We start from the raw sequence: 21,710 nt of genomic DNA, 5'->3' as shown, positions 1-21,710 counted from the left end.
GAAAGCCACCAGCCACACACCTTGCTCAGGGCTCCCGAGTGACCACGCCACGCAGGTGCAGCTCACTCTCGGCAGCCACAATGGGCTGCCCGTTCTGCAGGTGGTAGTCAATCAGGTGGCTGATGCTCTCGAACAGCACGTCCTTCGTCCTCACCTGCACAACCAAGACAGCAGCATCACCAGCTTGTCTAAGAGGCAAATTCTCAAACCTGCCTAAGACCTACTGACTCATAAATGTGGTTTGTTTTGTTTTGAGACAGAGTCTTACTCTGTTGCCTAGGCTAGAGTGCTATGGCCTCAGCTTAACTCACAGCAACCTCAAATTCCTAGGTTCAAGTGATCCTCCTGCCTCAGTCTCCTGAGTAGCTGGGACTACAGGCACCTACCACCATGCCCAGATAATTTTTTTCTAATTTTACTCTCACTCAGGCTGGTCTCAAACTCCTGAGCTCAAGAGATCATCCCACCTCAGCCTCCGAGAGTGCTAGGATTATAGGAGTGAGCCACTGAGCCCGGCCCAGAAATGTGTTTTTAACAAGCTCTCTGGGTGCTTCTGACAGATGCCCAAGTCCAAGAGCCACTAGATCAGAGAATTCCAGAAACATGGATGGACACAGGCTCCAAAACCACCAGAATAGAGTCAGACTTCCTGTGGCAGGTTGTATGGTGTCCTCCAAAAAGATATATCTAGGTCTTAACCCCCAGAAACTATGAATGTGATCTTATTTAGAATAAATGTCTTTGGGCGGCGCCTGTGGCTCAGTGAGTTGGGCACCGGCCCCATATGCCAAGGGTGGCGGGTTCAAACCCAGCCCTGGCCAAACTGCAACAAAAAAATAGCCGGGCGTTGTGGTGGGCGCCTGTAGTCCCAGCTACTCGGGAGGCTGAGGCAGGAGAATCACCTAAGCCCAGGAGTTGGAGGTTGCCGTGAGCTGTGTTAGGCCACGGCACTCTACCAAGGGTGGTACAGTGAGACTCTGTCTCTACAAAAAAAAATAAATAAATAAATGTCTTTGAAGGTGTAAGCAAGTTAAGGATCTCATGATGAGAGCGTCTTGGATTATCCAGGTGAGACCTAAGTCTGGTATCTTTATAAGAAGAGAAAAACTTAAACATGGAGACACATAGAGAGAAGGCTATGTGAAGATGGAGGCAGAGATTGGAGCAATGTAGTCACAAGCCAAAAAACACCAAGGACTACAGTCATCCACCAGAGCTGGAGAGAGGCCTGGGACAGACTCTCCCTCTTGGCCTTCAGAAGGAACCAGCCTTGCCAATGCCTTGATTTGGACTTCTCACCTCCAGAACTGTGGGAGAATAAATCTCTGCTGTTTTATGCCTCCTATTTTGTGGTCATTTGGTAGGGCAGCCCTGGGAAACAAATACACGCCTGAAATCTTGGAGATATATACCCCAAATCAGAATCACCAAATCCAAAAGTCATTGCATCTTGGAATAAAAACACCTTTGCATCTCTGAGTGCCAGAAATAGATGCAAAACAGAGAGACACCGTGTCCCACAGCTGCTGAGAATATCATGGACAGTGCTGGACCTGCTGGGCACGTAACACTTGGGGAACATATGAAAATGCACATTTCTGAGCCCTGAGGCAAAATCCTCTGTTTCTGTGACCCCAGAGGACCTGGGAATCTACATTTTTTTTTTTGGTTTTTGGCCGGGGCTAGGTTTGAACCTGCCGCCTCCAACATATGGGACTGGCGCCCTACTCCAATATTTTAGAGGAAGTTCTAAAGTTTCTCCAAGTGTAGGAGCCACTGATCTAATCCCAGGGATCCAGGCCAGGCCAGAGGTTAGGTGGGGAGCAGGGAGACCTGAAACAGGGCAGAGGATGGTGGCAACAGGGAGAACAGGCAGCTGGAGCCAGGACCTACCCCTCCCCATAGTGTCACCTAGGCCAGGGAGGGCCCCCGTGTGCTTCATACAGAGACAATACACAGGCACCTGAAAGTTGTCCTACAGATCCAGTTGTTCTCAGGCAAAAAACACTTTGTAAACTCTGAGAAAACTGCAGCCCCCAAGCACCTTCTTTCCTGGGAAATAACTCAGGAAGCCTAAGGCCCTTGAATGCTTGAAAATGTTTCATAAACCCTGGAACTCCTTCTAAATTGGAAAATGCTTCATAAACTAGTGATGACTAAATTTCATTGGCTCAAAGCAATGCCAAGATACATCACTGTTGTATGTACCAGGAGGAGAGAAGGGAGAAAAACCTCCTTACTAAATAATGATGTAGTTCAAAGATGCAATTGATGGTTAAAAAGAAATCCAGATTTCAGAGAGGAAGGCATATGTCTTAGAATTGAAGCAATTCAGTAATTTGAAGACCCTGAAATTCCTTTAAATTGAAACATGCTTTGTAAACCCTAAAAACTCAGAAACTGAAAACACTGTATTTATCACTCAAATACAAACACTGTTTGCAAGATGCATTAGTGATGATAAATGTGAGAAAGTGCATCTTATAATGGATGAAACATGGAATTTTGTAAACCCCGAAAGGCCTTGAAATTGGAAAAGGTTTTATAAACCTCAAAATGCTATAGGGCTCAGCGCCTGTAGCTCAGCGGCTAGGGTGCCAGCCACATACACCGGGGCTTGCGGGTTCGAACCCAGACCAGGCCTGCCAAACAACAATGACAACTACAACAAAAAAATAGCTGGGCATTGTGGCAGGTGCCTGTAGTCCCAGATACTTGGGAGGCTGAGGCAAGAGAATCTCTTAATCCCAAGAGTTTGAGGTTGTTGTGAGCTGTGATGCCACGGTACTCTACCAAGGGTGACATAATGAGACTCTGTCTCCAAAAAAAAAAAAATGCTGAATAGACTAGGAAATCCTTTGTAAACCTTAAAATTATTTTTAAACTGGAAAATACTTTATAATTCTATAGTAGCTGATCAAGGAGAACAGAATCTGTAAAAGTGCTTCGTAACCGTAAAGGTTTCCCCCACACCCCACCCTGCAACCTGTGCCCACCTTACCACGCCCTCAGGGTCCACAAGCAGCAGGTGCTTGGGCTGCCCAGCATGCATGCCCGTGAGGACATACTGCCCAGGGTTGGTGATGCTGTCACGTACAAGGAAGTCCCCGTCAGCTCGAAGCAGCCTCTCTGCCGCCCGACGGCTCATTCGGCCATGATACCAGGGTTCCTGCCGAAGCTGCTCCTCTGTGGGGGCAACAGGGGCCCGGCGGGTGGGGGGGCTAGGCCACTGGTCCTCCAATGGAAGGGGGGCTGCCATTGTGCCTGCTGCCACTGAGCATTCATGCAACTTTAGGGCGTCCTCAAAAGGTCCTACAGGCAAAGACAGGAGTGCTGGGAACAGGGGTTGGGACAAGAGCCTGGTGGGAAGGGAGGAGTAGGTGGGAAGAATGGACAATCCAGCCTATATTGAATGAGCACCTACTGTGCATCAGGCCTCACGATAAACTCAGCCATGGGACATGCTGAGCTCATGGTGCTCTCAACCTGGTACCTGACTTGCTTCATGGCCTTTTGGTTCATTAATTATTCAAGACAGTCTTGGATTTTATAAGTACATCCAAAGGATGACAGTGTTTCTTTCTTCCCAGTGATTACACATCTTTTTCTTGTCTTGCTACATTGGCTTCTTGTGCCCTTATCTTGCCTTATTGCATTGGCCAAGACCTCCAAGATAGCCTTAAATAACCATGGTGATGGCAGACATCCCTTTCGTGTCCTAACTTTAGAAGAGATGCAGTTAATGTTCTGCTATGGGCTTTCTAAGGTACCCAGAGTGCCTCTGTGACACTGGACAGGCCACCTCCCCTCTGAGCCTCAGTGGCCTCATTGTAAAATAGGGCGGGGAGTTTCTGGAGGCAGGAAGCAGCACAATTCAAACACTCTGGAGTGCCAGAGCCCTGGCCCTGGCCCCTTGATCTGTCCATGGTTTGGGTGCCTCCTTGCAATTCTGGGCCCTTTGGACCCTCACTCCCTGACACAGGCTGAACCCAGGCAATCAAGCCTGGCCAAGGAGCACACCCATCTCTCCCTCCTGAGCAGTGACTGCTTTAGGGATGACCACACGGCCCCAGTGGGTGAATCAGACCAAGAATTTTTAATGGACAGGTAAGAAGTAACTCTTCCTCCTCTGGGTTTGCCACTGGGGCTGCTGGGCCATTTTGCCATCTTGAGGGGGATAGCCTGCCACAGAAGTACACTCATACCCCTGAGGCCCACCTTTTCCATCTGAGGACCAATGTGAGGTATCAAGAGAGCCAAGCTCTTAGCCCAGTGCCTGGTACACAGTAGGCACTCAATAGGTACTAGCTCCTGTCGTTATGGCAATATGGAGAAGTTGCATTATCAGGTGTGAAGGAGAGGGAGCTTTGAAACTTAGTGAAGGAAACCGTTTGGGAGGCCCTTGGGGATCTCCACCAACGGAAGTGTCCTGAGGGAGGGCCTGTACCTGCAACACTCCAGAAAGCAGCAGAACTGGCCTGGTGTAGGCAATCAGGAAAGTATTGTAGACACTTCTGGGAGGAAGGACAGGCCAAGCCCTCCCTCAGATGGGAGCAACCCATGGAGACCCAAGAAATGACTTTACCAAGTTGTGGACTAAGCCTCCCTCATCCAGCTAGGGGCGGGGCCTCAGAGAATAAACTGTCTCCCCACCCACCTCCCCCACCCCCCCAGGTCAAGCCAGGATTCCCACAGGCCTGACTCCTGTCAGACCACAGGGTCACACAAGGAGGAAACTTAAATCCCCCCAGCAGACCAGGCGGTCTTTCAAGGCAGGCTTCAGCCACTCCAGCAGATGGAGAAGTCCCATAGGGAGTGGGTTTGGCTTCCCTGAGGGCTGAAGGGTACCACAGGGGAGGGGCCTCAGCCTCTCCATCAGTAAATACTCTTTCAAGGGATGGACAAGACCTCCCCAAGACTGAAGGCTCAAGTGGGCCACACAGATCAGACTCGGGAGCTCGGCAGGAAGGCCCCTTAGGAGGCTGGAGTCCCATACAAAGGAGCAGGGCTGGGCCTCCTGGATCAGACTGCATAAACACATTCACTGCAGGAGAAGGGGCCACCCCCATCAGACAAGGCCTCCCACCAGATTAGGCTGGGCTCCCCCCACCCGCACAGCATGGGATGTTTCAAGGAGAGAAGGGTATGCCTCTGCCCTCAGACTGGGATCCCACAGGGAGACCACAGGGTTGCATGGTGAGGTCCCCCACTGGTCTGCCCCACGTACTCATGTCGAACAGGTCCTTCTTGGGGCTGTCCTCAGGCTCCGGGGCGTCTAGACCCTGAGTGTTGACATACAGATGTCCCTCGTAGACCCGGGGACCCCTTGTATCTGCCTGCACGTAGCCATCCCCTGGTGTGGCTGCAAAGGATAAGGAGAGGTGTGGGGTCTATGAGGGACTGTGCTGGCTTTGTGGCAGCAGGGCCCCCTGCATACTGCATGTCTTATACCAGGTGGGAGGTGCCTCACGAATGCCCTAGCTAGGGACATAGTGTACAGTACATGCAATTAGGGGCCATAGCACCAGACCCCCACACACAGGCAGGAAGATGGCCCAGGGGCCAGAGCTTCCCACTGTTTATGTTAAATTTCCACATTTAAAAAATAATAATAGCTCTTCTCTATATATAATTATGTGATCAACATGATACATGATTGGGTCATTTGTTCCATCTCAGTTCTATTTTAGGATTTTTCTTTTTTTCTTTTTTAAATTTATTTTGGAATATGTAAAACATTTACATGGTTCAAAAGCCACAGCTGCATTAAAAGGTACCCTTGGAGGAGTCTTACTTGGGTCTACCCAGCACCCCATCTATATTCTGCTGGGTCCTAACCAAATAGCCTCTGCCCTTAAGAGCAATACCTGGCAAAGACTAGGATACCATATGAATGCCAAGGTTGCACCAGCCCTGGACGACTGACATGGGCCAGGGGTTTCAGTCCAGCCTTCCCAGTCTGCCAAAAAGGGGGGCACAGATTCGCTCAGCCTCTTTGTGGTCAGGACTATGTGAGAGGGAAGAAGCTGCAGGAGGCCTGTGTAGGCAAGAAGACACTTAATGGGGCAGATGGTTGGAGAGATTCTCGGACATCAGAGCTGGGGCATTGACATGTCCGTAGGAGTTCTTGGCCAGAGAATCAGGAAAGGCATGACAGTAAGTGGTAACAGCATGTGTAAAGGCACAGGAGTGGGAAATGTGGGTGTGAGCCCTGGAGTTGTGGAGAGCAGCTACTATCTCAGAACAGAAGCAGACTAGGACCAGACTGCAGCCTGGCACTGGCGGGCACTCAATGGTGTGGGCTTTCTTTAACCACTGAAAGCCAATGAAGGCTCTGAGGCTTGGCAGTGAGATGCCCAGAATATTTGGGCAGATCTAAAAAAAGCTCAACACAGATGTTGGTAAGGCTGTTAAGAAACAGGCAGCCGCAGGCGGAACTGGTGGGAGAATCAGCCAGCACACCACCTCAGAAAGCAAATTAGCAGCTTCTGCTCATGTGATCAAGGTTGGCTATGGGACCCAGCAGCTCCACTGCTGAGGGGTCTGCTGCTCTGTTGTACAGCAGCTGCCCTATATAGCGGGAAGCTGGAAGGACCCTAAATGCTCACTAAGAGGGGACCATGGAGATAAGTAAACTCCAGGGAGGGCGAACAGCACCCAATTGTTCAAAAGAAAGCACTGACACAGCTGAGAACTCCAAAGTGATCAGGGGAACAATACCCACTGCATGGTGCCTCATGTGTAAAATTCCTCTGGGCTCCTATTTGAAAAACATCTGAAAAGAGACACCAAAAGAGACCAGGAGTTCAAGATCAGCCTAAGAAAGAAAGAAAGAAGCCCCCATCTCTCAAAAAATAGAAAAATTATCCAGGCATGGTTGCGGGCACCTATAGTCTCACTGCCTGGGAGGCTGAAGCAGGAGGATCGCTTCAGCTTGGGAGTTTGAGGTTGCAGTGAGCTATGCTGATGCTACTGCACTCTAGCTTGGGATATAGAGACTCTGTCTCAAACATAAAATAATATAAAATGAGTACCTGGTGGGAAAGTCACTTGAGGATGCCACTACATGACAGCTATCAAAATGGGATGAGTGGCTACCTCCCTGTAGAGGTGCTCAATGAGGCCTTGCACGCAAGCTGAATGTTGACTTTCAAGCTTACTCACTGCACTGTTGTTTGCCATAGCAAATGCCTTGAATCTGCACAAATGTTCAGGATTAAGAGGTGAGTGAAATAAACTATGGTCCTTTACATAGTAGAGAACTACACAGTAGAGAAAAAGAATGAGGAAGACTGACATGCACAAATGGGGAAGGACATGGACACAGCAGGACGGAAGATATGTGTGCAATATGCTCCCATCTGTAAAAACAGGGAGAGTAACACACATTTGGACTGGTTGAATAGCTGAGGGAAATTCTGGGAAAATAACTGAGAAACCACTGGCTATAAACAGTAGTTCCCTGATTAGGGAGGTGAAGAAGGCAGATACAGGCAGGGAATACACTCACCCACTGAGTGGCTTTCTACACTCCTTGGTGTTTTGAACCATGTGAATTAATGCAGTGTCTACTCCCCCGGAAGGCAATGAAACTAGTATGTACAGGGAAACAACAAACTAATGATCAAAATTTTAGCAGAGTGTGGGGAGCACACACAACCTCTTAGATGGGTATGAAAGAAGTCAGAGAGGAAAGAGAGAGGGGAGGGCGCAGCAGATGAAGCAGAGGGTCCCCAAACCCATCTTACCTGTGCCTGAGGACCCCAGGTCCCACGGCAGGCTGTGGGCATCTCTTCGAGCAGGGGACATGCCCTGGAAAAACAGCAGTGTTATGAGGCCCCCTCAGTATATGCAAGCCTCTCTTCCTGGCCTGTTACCCCCCATTTCTGCAGCCCAGCCCTCCGGGAGACTTAAGACAGATGGGGGACTCAGCTCTAACCCTTCCCAGCTCTCAGCTATCTGGCTCTCAACCTGCCTGTGATTCCTATCAGGGACCTCCCTGGGCAGCCTCCTCTGCCTCCTGCTTTCTTCCACATGATGTTCCCTCTGTCCATATGCCCTTCCCTGCACTTCTCTCCTGGGAAACTCCTTCACCTGTCAGGCCCAGTCCCCCTGAGCACCCCACAGAGTCAGCCTCCCTGTTGACATTCTCATTACTTCCATGGTAGTCCCTCTCACGGCCATGATTAAAGCGCTGCAGTATTTATTCAATGTCTGAGGGTGGGAATCGTGTCTGAAATGCTGCGGCTGTCAAATGTGTCCAGAATAGGCCCAGCAGACAGATGGAGTGCCATCTGTGAGTTTTGGTGAGAAGTGAGGGTCAGAAGTAGAGACCCTGCACAAGGATAAGGGAGAACGGGAGCAGAAGGGAAACTGGGGGTAAGGTCCCAGAAACCAGCAGTTAGACACCCCCCACAAAGGGGGGCAAAGCTGACCTGTCCAAGAGCCCCGAGGGCCCCGAGGGTGCAGGGCTGTGACAGGGCCAGCCTGGAGTCCACCAGCCCGCCCAGGGGAGGCTCCTTCCCAGGGATGCTGTTGTAGTAATTGTGTTCTGACGCTTCATCCTCATCCCCCCAGGCGGACTCCTCTTGCCCGGTCAGCCTGGAGGACAGAGAGTAATGCTGGTAGCACAGGGAGAGGCCCTGGCAGGGAGAGGATAGAAAGAACAGCAGGGCTCTTAGAGCACAGGAGGCACTGAGGCCTTGCATGAGCTTCTGGGAGGAGAAGACTTGATTCAAATCTCGAACCCCCACCAGTCAGCTAAGTGTTCCCACCAGGAAGTGCTTCTTAAGTAACTGAGTCCTCTATTTCCTCGTCTATAAAATGGGACATTGCACACTTTTCAGAGCTTTGCACAAAACAGTAGGTTCTCAATTAAGCTAGTGTGCACTCCTTTCTGCCCACCTCTGCCCCAAGAGGCAGCCAAGGGCATGACATCTGGTTTACTCCCAGAACCAAGATGTCATGGGGTTGGTTGGGGGAACAACCTCCCCCTCTGGCCCTGCGATTGCACTTGCAGAAATTTATCCTACGGGTGCTCATTCAGGCAAATGTGGATCCTAAGAGCAAAACAGGGGAAGTATAAATCTGAAGTTTTTTTTTAAGATTAAAAAGAAAAAAACAGGGGAAGCAACCTGTCCACCCCTCAGGTGGGGATAGAACAGATAAATTATGCTGCACCCACACAGAGAATTCTGCAGCTGATAAAAGGCATAGGCAGGGGTGGCGCCTGTGACTCAGTCAGTAAGACGCCGGCCCCATATACCGAGGGTGGCGGGTTCAAGCCCGGCCCTGGCTGAACTGCAACCAAAAAATAGCTGGGCGTTGTGGCGGGCGCCTGTAGTCCCAGCTACTCGGGAGGCTGAGGCAGGAGAATCGCTTAAGCCCAGGAGTTGGAGGTTGCTGTGAGCTGTGTGACGCCACGGCACTCTACCAAGGGCCATAAAGTGAGACTCTGTCTCTACGAAAAAAAAAAAAGGCATAAGCAGTTCCAGAGACTGATGAAGAAAAGCGTCCCAGCTGTAGCAGGTGGACAGCACTGTGCACAAGGCAAGTGTGTGCCTGTGTAAGGGGCAGATGTATGCTTGTGTGCAGAGCACTGCTTGGCCTGGTGGGAAACAGAAACAAGGCTCGTGCTGCCCACACATGTTCTTACTGCTTCAATTTCTGATCAAGTGTATAACTTGGATTTCTAATACTTAACAGATAGGTAAATAGCATTTTCCCTACAGCAAAGGGGCCAAGTCCAGCCATGAGCTAAGAATGAGTCTTACAGTCTTTGTTGTTGTGGTGGTTTGAGTCTCACTCTATCGTCTTAGATAGAGTGCTGTAGTGTCATAGCTCACAGCAACTTCAAACTCTCGAGCTCAAGAGATCCTCTTACCTCAGCCTCCTGAATAGCTGGGACCACAGGTGCCCATCAGGCTAGTTCTTCTATTTTTTTAAGTAGAGACAGAGTCTCACTCTTGCTGAGGCTGGTGTTGAACTCCCGAGCTCAGGTGATTCACCTGCCTCAGCCTCCCAGAGTGCTAGGATTATAGGCATGAGCCACCACACCTAGTTGGTTCTTACAGTTTTAGATTGTAAATCCCAACTGGTTGAGAAAACATTCAAAGAATTATATTTTTTGTGACTTGTGAAAGTTACATGAAGTTCAAATTTCTGTGTTTATAAATAAAGTTTTATTGTCACCTAGCCACGTCGATCATTTACCTATCTTCTGTGGCCAGATGAAGATGTCTGCAACACAGTAGCAGCTGACAGCCTCAGACTCCAGAGGGGTCAGCTCACTCAGCTCTCCCCTAATCCTGAGAGGTGAGGGTCATATTTATCCCAGTTTCACAGATGAGGAAACAGATCCTCTGGTTGAGTGATGTTCTCAGGGACTCAGAGGGAGCAAGGGACTTTGAGACTTAAGACCCAGGCCTGGAGAAGCCAGCAGTGGGCTCTGCCCCAGGGGCCCAGGGGCCCAGGTCTCTCTCCAGGACACAGGGAGGGGCAGGACTGGTTACCTGTCCAGGGGCATGACCACTGTGGGGGGGCTGTGCAGGTACTGTTTGAAGCGCAGCTCAAAGGCTTGGCCCACGGTGCTGATGACGTTCTGGGCGAGGCCCTCGCAGCACTCCAAGATGTGGCAAGCTGGGGGTGGTCAAGCACCATTGTGTGGCTTGCTCCCCCCAGTCACAGGCCCCCACCCCAGCCTGCCCAAGTGGCCTCACCTCTTTGGTTGACAGGGTCCTTCGCAACGTAGGCCACGTAATCTGTCATGTCCTGAAGGGAGAAGGGCGGGGGCCAGCTGGACCCGCCTGGGCCACCCTGTTTGGGATGCCCAGCCACCCCCACCAGCAATGCAGAGGGATGGGGATCTTGGGTGTGGGGTCTAGGGGAGGTGAAGCTGGAGGGGGTAAGAGGCTGCAAATCTACCCATCCCGTCCCTGGCCTTACCGTGTCACCACCTGATGCAAAGGAGATGGATGGCATGTGATGGCTGGCGATGACCTATGCCAGGGGATGCACACTTGATCAAGGCCTGCCTTGAGGGCTGGGTCCCAGCGGTGGACCAGGGCCACAGGGAGGGGATGAGAGGGTGCAGGGATGTAGGGAGGAGACATCCCCTGAACGGTGCCCATGGCAGTGGGTCCTGTCAGCCCAGACAGCCAGGAGTCTGGCTGGACATGGAGGCTCCAGCAGGACAGGATAGGGGTCTGAGAAGTATGCAGACTCCATCTAAGGTCACACGGCCATGTGAGAGAGGAGAAACCACCCCAACTGTAGATACCCTCAATAGACAGACACCCAAACACTCACCCAGGGACACACAGCCTGCACCCTTGATCATGTACACAGACAGTCTTAGAGAGGGCACAGTCATGGGGGGGCCCACCACCCACCCCACACTCCTTACTCCCTTGTCCATCAGCCAGTGGCACCCATAAGCTGATCTGCATGCACATTGCCTACTTTTGCATGGTCTCCCACCTCATTTACTACCCCTCACTCAAGTCTCTCCAGGACCTGGTGCACTGTGGAGCCATGCACCAGGCACTCCAGCCGAGCCCCCATCCTTTCCACAGAATGTCCACTTCCCAGTCCCTTCTCTCCCTTTGTCTGACTCTTGTCCAGGGAGGAAAATCCTCTTGGAGCCTAAGTGTCCAGTCTGCAGGATGGTTGGCATGACCAGTCTATACCTAGCAGGCATGATGCAGAGACAGGAACCGCATGGACATGGCCCACAGCTGCTCATTGCCAACTCCATAAGTTTCCAGCTTCCTCTCTGGATCCCTGGCTTTCCCTTGCCACCTGTGTACCCCCACACCAGCCTCAGGGTGCTGCCTAGCATGCCCCAGACATGTGGCTTCCAGTCTCTGCCACAGAAGAATAGAGCACACTTCCAAAAGGATTAGATGGAGGAGTAGGTGCCTGGTACAGTTGGGCCTCAAGACACCTCTCGGAGTACTACCTTTGCCTTAAAGGAAGATGCTGGAGCTGGTGCTGCCCAGAAGAAGCATCAGGCACATGAGCAGAACAGTGCCACTTGCCAATTCCTACCTGGATCTGCTGACTCCAACCTACCCACAGACGCACAAGTAAATACTGATGAGGCGCTGCTGCAGATTTGGGATTGTTTTGTTACACAGTGTATGCCTTGCTAGTCAATAGAACCCCAGCCCAGGCCTCTGTTGAGTCCCAGACCAGAAAGCCAACTGCCTATGGATTGAAATGAGAAGTTTCAGTGTCCCATGGTCACCGGGGGCACTGACAGGTCCAGAGCATGTGGATGACCCTCCCACAACCTGGGCTCCTTCTGACCCTACCCTGGGTTCACACTACTCAGCCAGAAGCTTCCAACAGGAACCTGGCAGCATCCAGCACTCTCTCTTGCCCTCACAGAGAACATATCAGCAGAGTCTGACAGTTCCACCTCTTAAATTTATCAGGAGTCCAGCCATTTTTCCCTGCACCCCAGAACCACCATGGGTTCCTGGACACAGATACCACCCACCCAGACCACTGCTCCATTGACCCCTGTCAGTGTCAAGCACAGATCAGTGACATCACTTTACAGCCTAAAACTTTCTGGAATGACTGTGCCTGCTGGATAAACCCCAAATTCCTCACCATGGTCTATGCTAACTTCTCTCCCTGAAAGACACCTCCTCTGCCTCAGATTCCCTTACCACCTCCCAAAAGTCCATCTAGAACATGGTGCCCTACATGTGCTCAGAACAACCCTCACTGGGCCTCACAATGCTTCTTGGAATTTGTAATTATTGTCTCATCTCTGTAAGTACAGTTTTGTCATTTACTTCCACTTGAAGATTGGAAGCCAGTGTCTCTCCCTCTGGGCACTATGGATATCTGTGGCCAGGCCATTCTCTGGGGAGGGGTCATCCCTGGCACTGCAGGTGCTGAGCAGAATCAGTGCCTTCACCTACCCTATGCCAAGAGCACCCCAGCTATGACAACAGCAGTTGTGCTCTCTACTCCTGGCTCTCAGTGGGGCCTCAGCACACATTTCCAGATAAACCATTCACAATGATGCCACATGCTACACACTGCCCTGCGCCCCACCATCACTCTCCCAGCTTCACCTTGGAGTGACTCCAAAGATTCCTGGACCATCCTAGGAGGGGCTGGGGTCCTGTGGGCCTGGGGGAGCTGAGGGAGGAGCTGGGGGGCAGCACCCACCTGGCGTGTGGCAGGCACAGAGAGGTTGAGGCCGTCGATGGAGATGTTGATGGAGATGCTCATGCCTGCGAAGCGCAGGTTGCTCTTGCCCAGAATGGATGCCAGGGCCTTGTTGGGGGCCTGGAGTGAGGGGGAGCACAGAGAGGGCCAGCCACGTGGGGCGTGACCACAGAAGGCTCCCAGAATGGCCAAGGCACCCCCACAGCCTCTGACTGCACCCACCGGCCCCACTGGGGAACCACAGCAGCCCTTCACTCACCTTCTTCTTCCAGGAGCCCCGGACACCAGGCACAGCTTCATGGAGTCGGTTGATGGCTTCCCTGGAGTTGGAAGGTGCTGCACTTAGGAGCTTAGTAGGGAGTGGTCAGCGAGGGACTTGGGGAGAGGAGGAGCCTGAGACAGCAGGGGACTTGGGGGATTGGAACTGAGAGAGGAAGAGGATTCAGAGAGGCTTTGAGTGGACGTTAAGGAAGGGGGAGGAGGGAAAAGGCTGAGGAGGGAGCTGGGGTACCTAGAGAGGAGGAAGAGAACTAGGCACCAGCCCACTGCTTACATCCGCAGAGAGCCCTACCCTAGGCCCTGCCCCTGCACCCTGCAGCTAAGAGATGGACCCACGCCCTGCCCACTTTGCCCTAAGGAGATTCCCTTGTCCCCTACCACTATCTTGCTGATAGCCCCACACTCAGACTGTCTACTTAACCAAGTAAATAGATAGCTGACCCCGGTCCCACACCCTCTTTCTTTCCCAGTGACTAGGGTGTCCCTGGGCCTCACCCAGCATCAAAGACGCAGGGTCAGATCCAGGGATTGGACACAGTGAGCAGGAGGCCCGCGGCCTGACCCCTGTCCTGTGTTAGCCCTCCTGCAGTTCGGAAAGAATGAGATCTGAGGGCCTGAGTGGTGACAGGTACTGGACCCCAAACAGTGTAGGGGAGAATCTGAGAAACTGCTGGTCCCGAGAAGAGCATGAGTCATAATAAGCCCCCCAAAGTAGAAGCAACCCAAGTGTCCATCAATGGTTGGTTAATAGACACACATAATGTGGTCTATCCATGCACTAGAATATCACTCAGCCATGAACTAGAATATCACTCAGAGCTATGTTGTAGCTCTGACAGGCTACAACATAGATGGACCTTGAGGACATCGTGCTCAGTGAGAGAAGCAGACACAGAAAAACACACAGTGTGAGACCCCATTTATGTGAAATGTCTAGAACAGGCAGATCCACAGAGACAGGAAGTGGATTTATATTCACCAAGGGAAGACAGGACGGCTGCTAATGAGGACAGAATATCCTTTTAGGGGTGAGTGAATATTCTGGAACTAGATAGAGGTAGTGGTTGCACAACTTTGTGAAGATACTAAAAATGTATTGAATTATACACTTCGAATGGGTGAATTGTTTGATAGGTGAATTTATCTCACATATTCATATACAAACTGATTTTTAAACCTATAGTGAATGGAATAAACTAGTTTTTACATGAAAAAAAGATGCTAGTCTCCTCCCTGCTTAAGCCCTTGTCATATCCAGTATGCTTCACGACTGTTCTGGACAGCTCAGAGCACTGGGAGGTCACTGTCCTTTTTGCTGCTCTTCCCTGGTTCCAGAGGAACCTGCCAGTACTGGGGCCTTCCCAACAGCCCTGGAGAAACCAGCACATGTCTGAGAAAGACCTAGGTCTGGAGTGCACTGGTGATTGCGATACATGTAGCAGAGCCAAGGTGAAACCAAGGGCAGTGCTTGCCAGCCCCTCCTAACCCTCCAGCACTGCTCCCTAACCCCACAAGTGGGAAGTCCAAGTGTCCCCACACCAACTTCTGCTGCCCTTCATGGCATTGCATGAACATAGCCTCACCTGGTCACCTGGGTGCGGGTGTTAAAATCTAGGGAGCGCATGGAGCGAAGGACCTCGATGCAGCCCATGTACTAAAGGGAAAGAGAAAACAAACTGTCAGAGGCAGATCCAAAGTGCCACCCAGAAAAACCCAGCTGCAGCTAATGGCTGAGCCTAAGCCCCGTGCTGAGCCCAATCCCCGCCTTCCATGAGCCCTTCACCTCCCAGCCCAACCTGAGGCTGAGCCTTTCCTCTGTCCCCTGACAACTCCAGACAGCTGCCTTGGGGGCCTTTGCACCTGCCTCCTACCTTCCCACACCTATTCCTACTACTAGCTCCTCCTCCACCTCAAGGCTCAACTTCAACATTACCCTCCTCTGACTCTAAGTAAGTTTTTTCTCTTATGATTTCTCCAGAGCCTGGTTCTTTCCTCCTGAGGCTCTATTGTATGTGTTCATTGAACCATCTGGCCCTCTTTGACAGTCTCTTTCTATTCACTGCAACCTAAACCAAGGCACAAAGGAATGGTGGAAATTTTGTTCACTCCCATAACATCCATGCCCAGCTCAAGATCTGGCCCACAGGGACAGGCCATTGTCTACCTGGCCCTCTACAGGGAGTTTGCTGACTCCTGGCCCACAGGCCCATTTCCATGGAAAGGTGACTCACAGTCTCAAAGAGGCAGTACTGGGGACACAAGACATAGGGAATCAGCAAGGACCAGGAGGTAGCAGCCACGGTGTCCTTCCAACCCTAGCACCCTTCTGGGGGAAGGGAAGGGAATAAGCAGTGACTGTCCATGGGAATAGTTTTCCCGAGGTCATGAAAAAGCTCTGGAACTAGAAAGAGGTGGTGGTTGCATGATATTATGAATGTACTGAATGCCACTGAATTGTACACTACAAAATGATTAATAGTTAATTTTCTAACATGAATTTTATATCATATTTTTAAAAAATAATAAACACAAATATTTTTACTGTCCAACTCCATCTTTAGGACTTTATCTCACAGATATACCAGCCTGTGGGCTACAAGTGTGTGTACAAGTGACTGTGAATAGAATGAGTAAGGAGCCAAGAGAGATGCAAGAATATAGGCAAGGAGGCAAAAGCCATAGGACCCAAGGTCTGTCTGTGATAAGGGCTAGGGGTTCATCCTGAGCAAGTTGGGGAGCCATGAGAGAGTTTTAAGCAGGAGAATGAATTAAGCTTCCTCATCCTTTGTTGGATGGATGGATGGATGGAAGATGGATAAGTGGATGGATGGATGGATGGGTGGATGAAGGATGGATGGATGGAGGGGGGATAGAGGATGGAAGGGAGGGAAGATGGATGGGTGGATGGATGGATGGGAGGATGAATGTATAGATGTGGGAGGTGAAGGATGAATGGAGGGTGGATGGATGGATGGAAGATGAATGAAGGACAGATGATTGGGTAAATAGAGGATGGATAGAGGATGAATGGATGAAGGCTAGAAGATCATAAGGTAGAGAATGAATGGATGAGGAATGGAGAATGATAGGATGATGGGTGGATAGATGGAGGCTGGAAAATGGATGGAAGATGAAGGATGCATGGAGGATGAATGGGTGGAAGATAAGTGGATGGGGGATGAACAGGTGGAGGATGGATGAATAAAAAGATGAAAGGATCAGCATGTACTATATGTCAGGCATGCATCAGACATGTAGGACTGCAGAGGGAATTAGCCATGGTTGCTATCCAGCACTAGTTCTTCCACTGAGTAGCCAGCTTTGGAGGGACACCCGTTGCCCAGTGGCTGTTTTCCTTCATACAGAACATGTATCTCTAACATGAATATCTGAGCCAGTGTCTGGTGCTCTATGACCATAGAGTAGGGGTTCCTAATTCATGTTCCTGCCCCAGACTCCCCCCTAATTAATATCCACCCTCTTGGTGCAGACAGAATCCACCTGCAAGCCTTAGCCCTTCCCTGGATGAACTGTGAGGTGTGAGGGCCCCCTTTAAGGGGGCACAACCTAAGTGCCCAGGAGAGATAGGGAGTCTAATCCTCTCTGGCCCACAGCAGCTCATGAGAGTTGTGAGAACAGGAATTGCAAACTCAGTCTCTGCAGGATCAGGCAGGTAAGGTGGGGTCCAATGTGATGATGACTCTTTTTTTTTTTTTTAAAGAGACAGAGTCTCACTTTGTCACCCTCGGTAGAGTGCTGTGGCATCACAGCTCACAACAACCTCAAATTCTTGGCTCTTGCCCAAGCCCCCTAATCATCTGGGACTATAGGAGCCACCACAATGCCCAGCTATTTTTTTTGTTGTAGTTGTCATTGTTGTTTAGCAGGCCTGGGCCAAGTTCGAACCTTTCAGCCCCAGTGTATGTGGCCAGTGCCCTAACCACTGAGCTTTTCATATACCAGCTCACTTTTCATATACCAGCTCTGCTGTAAGTACACTGTGTACATCACCCTTTAATCCACTCCACCCAGTTCCACATACTACAGGCCAGTAATTGCCCCTCAGGAAGCAAACACCCAGGAGATTAAGTAACCTGCTAGAAGTCACACAGCTTATAGCCCAGAGCTAGGACTTGAGCCTCCATCCTTGGGCGCTGGAATCTGCCCTGCTCTCCATGGCACTACAGGAAGTGGCAGGACCTCAGCAAACCCCATGTCCCATGCCCTAGAAGGGTTCAGTTTTGCCAGACCATCTGATTGTTTTGTAGAGACCAGAAATTCAGAGATTTGTGTGGAAACTCCCCAACTTGTAAATGTTAGTGTTACAGTCTCAATGTTTGTGTCCCCCCAAAATTCTTCCTAATCCCTAATGTGAGGGTATTTAGAGATAGGGCCTTTGGGAGCTGAGGAGGTCATGAGGGCTCCACCCTCATGAACGTGATTAGTGCCCTCATAAAGTAGGATCAGGACCCAAAAGAGGGCCCTCAGTCTTCCACCATCCAAGGACACAGTGAGAAGTCAGCCCTCTGTAAGGAAGGCCCTCACCAGACATCACATCTCCCAGTATCTTGGACTTCCAGCCTCCAAAACTGTGAGAAATAAATTTCTATTGTTTATTAGCCACCCAGTCTATGATACTTTGTCATAGCAACCTAAATAGACTAAGACTGTTGGCAACAAAATGAGTTCTTACTTTTAAATAGAAAGTGGGGGACAAAAGGTCAAAAGTCAAATTCAGCCTTGGGCCTGCCAATGAATCTGACCTCTAACCTAGAATCACAAACTCTCTGAACACCAGCCATTGTGGTTTGAATAGTGTCCTTAAAAAAGAAATGTCCACATCTTGATGCCCAGAACCTGTGAATGAGACCTTCTTTAGAAAAAAGATCTTTCAGATCTCATTAAGTTAAGGATATTGAAATGAGGTCATCCTGGATTTGGGGTGAGCCTTAACCCAATAACTGCGGTCCTTATAAGACAAAGACAGAAGGATACTTAGGCATGGCGTGTGAATTATATCTCAATATTTAAAAATATATGAGAAAAAGAGGAAACCACATATTATTATTACAACCCCCTGGTTTGGTGCCTAACAGTGTTTTCCCAGTATCCATTAAAATAAATTATTAAAATGAAAGGTGTCCATTCACACAAAAATCTTAAGCTCTTGGCGGGTGAGGTGGCTCACGCCTGTAATCCCAGCACTCTGGGAGGCAGAGGCGGGTGGATTGCCTGAGCTCACAGGTTCGAGACCAGCCTGAGCCAGAGCAAGACCCCACCTCTAAAAATAGCCAGGCATTGTGGTGGGCACCTGTAGTCCCAGCTACTTGGGAGGCTGAGGCAAGAGAATCGCTTGAGTCCAAGAGTTAGAGGTTGCTGTGAACTATGACGCCATGGCACTCTACTGAGGGTGACGAAGTAAGACTCTATCTCAAAAAAAAAAACAAAAAAAAACTTAAGCTTTTGCCTAAAGCAAATGAGTGAAAGTTTATTGGAAACCAAGAAACCTGCACCATCTCAAAATCTCTCTGTCCTGACAGCATCCAAGAATAGACAAAACCAAACTATGGTGATAGGGACTGGGGTAGTGGTAACCTCTGCTGACCAGGAGTGCCATGGGGAGCCTTGGGCTGGAAACCAGCAGAGCTTGGCCTGGATATGGTCCACAGAGTGATAAAGCAAACCTTTGAGCTGCATACTTGCTTGAGATTGCTTTAGGCACTTCACTGCATGTGGGAGGTCTAACAATTAAGTTCTGAATTCATCCTAGAAAAAATGCCTTGAAGGGTGAACTAGGCACTGGGTCGGTGCATTGCTTCTCAAGGGGAGTACCTTGAAGGTGACAATAGTGATATTCAACAATGAGGTATGTAGCACTTTCCCTAGGATGAGTTCATGAACTTAACTGTCAAACCTCGTGTTATCTCAGTTTGTCAAGTCCCCACAGACGCTTTCTAATTTTAAAGGAAATAAATGATATCTCTACCAAGGAGAAATGTCACCTTAACCGAGTTAATTTGTTTCCTAGGGCTGCTGTAACAAATGACCACAATCCAGGGAGATGGGGCTTATAACAATGGGAATCTGTTCTCCACAGTTGCTCTGTTGCTCCACAGTCCTGGAGCCCAGAAGTCTGAAATCAGGTGTGGGTAGGGCTGTACTCCCAACCACCTCCAGGGTAGGATCCTCCTTCCTCCCCCAGCTCCTGGGGACTCCCAGGCATCCCTTGGCTTGTGGCCACATTGTTCCTGTCTCTGCCTCCATCTCCATACAGCCATGTCCTCTGTGTCTGTGTCCAAATTTCTCTCTTCCTGTAAGGACAGCAGCCATTGGATAAGGGCCCACCCTACTCTAGCACTTCTTTTTAACTAATTCTATCAGCAAAGGTAATTTTTCCAAATAAGGTCAAATTCTGAGGTTTAGGTAGACATGAGTTTTGGGGGATACTGTTCACCCCCAGGACACAAAGTGATCAAAGTTTCCAGCACCAGATACCCTCAGCCTCCTGACATGATGGCCAGGAAAGACACATCACCCTCTGTACCTCTTGCCAAAAATAGCCTCCTCCACACAGCTGTAAGTAAACACCAAACAGACACAGCTCAGGGGTTGGCCTGCCAATCAACTGGTGTGCACTCCTCACAAATATCAGCCTCACTACATCCACAGAAAGACTGAGCAATTGTCCAGTGTGAGACAATTAAAGAGCTTGGACAACCAAATGCAACACAGGATGGGAAAACAAAAGTTGCCCTGAAGAACATTATTGGTTATAGTTGCACATGGACTAAAAATTTGGTAGTAATATTATAATGCTAAATTTCATGATTTTGTTAACTACACTGTGGTTACATAGACGGGAATCTTTATCCTTAGAACATATATTCTGATATGTTTGAGGGTAAAGGGGGCTCATGGCTGCAACTTTTTCCTTTCTTTCTTTCTTTTTTTTTTGAGACAGAGTCTCACTCTGTTACCCTGTCTCACTCTGTTACCCTGGGTAGAGTGCTATGGTATCATACCCTGTTTCCCCGAAAATAAGACAGTGTGTTATTTTAAGGTGTGCTCCCAAAGATGCGTTAGGTCTTATTTTCAGGGGATGTCTTATCTTTCCTGTAAGTAGGTCTTATTTTCGGAGGATGTCTTATTTTCAGGAAAACAGGGTAGTTCACAGGAACCTCAAAGTATTGGCCTTGAGCAATCCTCTTGCCTCAGCCTCCTGAGTAGCTGAGACTACAGGCACTCACCACAACACCTGGCTAGTTTTTCTATTTTTAGTAAAGACAGAGTCTCACTCTTAGTCACACTGATCTCGAATTCTTGAGCTCAAGCAATCCACCTGCCTAGGCTTCCCAGAGTGCTAGGATTACAGGCCTGGCCTCAGCTGCAACTTACTTTTCAACTGTTCATTAAGAATAATAAAAATTTACACAGGGAGAGAATGACAGTAAATGTGGCACGATATCAGTAATGGTGATCTAGGTCACCAATACCTAGGAATTCTGTGTTCTAGTGGGTTTTCTGCTAACTTTTCATCTTTTTTTTTTCTTGAGATAAAGTCTCACTATGTTACCCTAGGTGGAGTGTTGCAACATCACAGCTCACAGCAACCTCAAACTCTTAGGCTTAAGCAATTCTCTTGCCTCGGCCTCCCGAGTAGCTGGGACTACAGGCTCCCGCCACAATACCTGGCTATTTTCTTATAGTTGTCATTGTTGTTTGGCAGGCCCGGGCCAGGTTCAAACCCACCAGCCCTGGTGTATGTGGCTGGCACCCTAGCCGCTGAGCTACAGGAGCCGAGCCTAACTTTTCATCTTGATAAAATTCCAAACTTACAAAAACACTACTTAGTCTACTGGGCTTTTGTTGTTTTTTTTCTGCCTAAGTTTGGAATCATTTTAAGACAATTTTTTTTGAAGTTCACTCAAGTTACAACATCACAGATACCCTCAATTGACATGCTGAGCTGACACCACCACCCCTCTCTGCCTCTCTGGAGGGATGTCTTCCCAATCACCAGCTGCAACTCCAGGGTGGGTTAATACTTTTCCTCAAAGTGCTGCCCTGGGGGGACCTGAAAAAACATGGAGCATGGTCATCACAAAGCTGAACACCCAGGCTGGGTGCAGTGGCTCACGCCTATAATCCTAGCACTTGGGAGGCCGAGGCGGGTAGATTGCCTGAGCTTCCCAGTTTGAGACCAGCCTGAGCCAGAGCGAGACCTTGTCTCTAAAAATAGCCAA

At 49.7% G+C, this 21,710-nt stretch overlaps 1 protein-coding gene across 3 annotated transcripts in view; it reads right to left on the bottom strand.

Moving 5' to 3' along the window:
* SHC2 (SHC adaptor protein 2) overlaps positions 1 to 21,710 on the bottom strand; it is a 32,044-nt gene that overhangs the window by 2,518 nt on the left and 7,816 nt on the right. The window contains exons 2-12 of one of the 3 annotated variants that reach the window (XM_053581642.1): positions 15,051 to 15,121; positions 13,448 to 13,508; positions 13,189 to 13,308; positions 10,945 to 10,998; positions 10,719 to 10,770; positions 10,512 to 10,638; positions 8,436 to 8,601; positions 7,749 to 7,812; positions 5,228 to 5,362; positions 3,002 to 3,312; positions 21 to 154 (exon numbers count right to left, since the gene is read on the bottom strand). In XM_053581642.1, coding sequence (XP_053437617.1) covers positions 26 to 154; positions 3,002 to 3,312; positions 5,228 to 5,362; positions 7,749 to 7,812; positions 8,436 to 8,601; positions 10,512 to 10,638; positions 10,719 to 10,770; positions 10,945 to 10,998; positions 13,189 to 13,308; positions 13,448 to 13,508; positions 15,051 to 15,121 — 1,290 coding nt within the window. In that variant the 3' untranslated portion in view covers positions 21 to 25. Of the gene's footprint in view, positions 1 to 20; positions 155 to 2,996; positions 3,313 to 5,227; positions 5,363 to 7,748; positions 7,813 to 8,435; positions 8,602 to 10,511; positions 10,639 to 10,718; positions 10,999 to 13,188; positions 13,309 to 13,447; positions 13,509 to 15,050; positions 15,122 to 21,710 lie in introns of those variants that run through there. The other 2 variants (XM_053581640.1, XM_053581641.1) reach the window with 2 other exon arrangements.

The sequence above is a fragment of the Nycticebus coucang genome, chromosome 2 (assembly GCF_027406575.1).
Source record: "Nycticebus coucang isolate mNycCou1 chromosome 2, mNycCou1.pri, whole genome shotgun sequence".
In the NCBI taxonomy this organism is placed as follows: domain Eukaryota; kingdom Metazoa; phylum Chordata; class Mammalia; order Primates; family Lorisidae; genus Nycticebus; species Nycticebus coucang.
The sequence above is the reverse complement of the archived record's forward strand: the minus strand, read 5'-3'. Positions and strand labels throughout refer to the sequence as shown.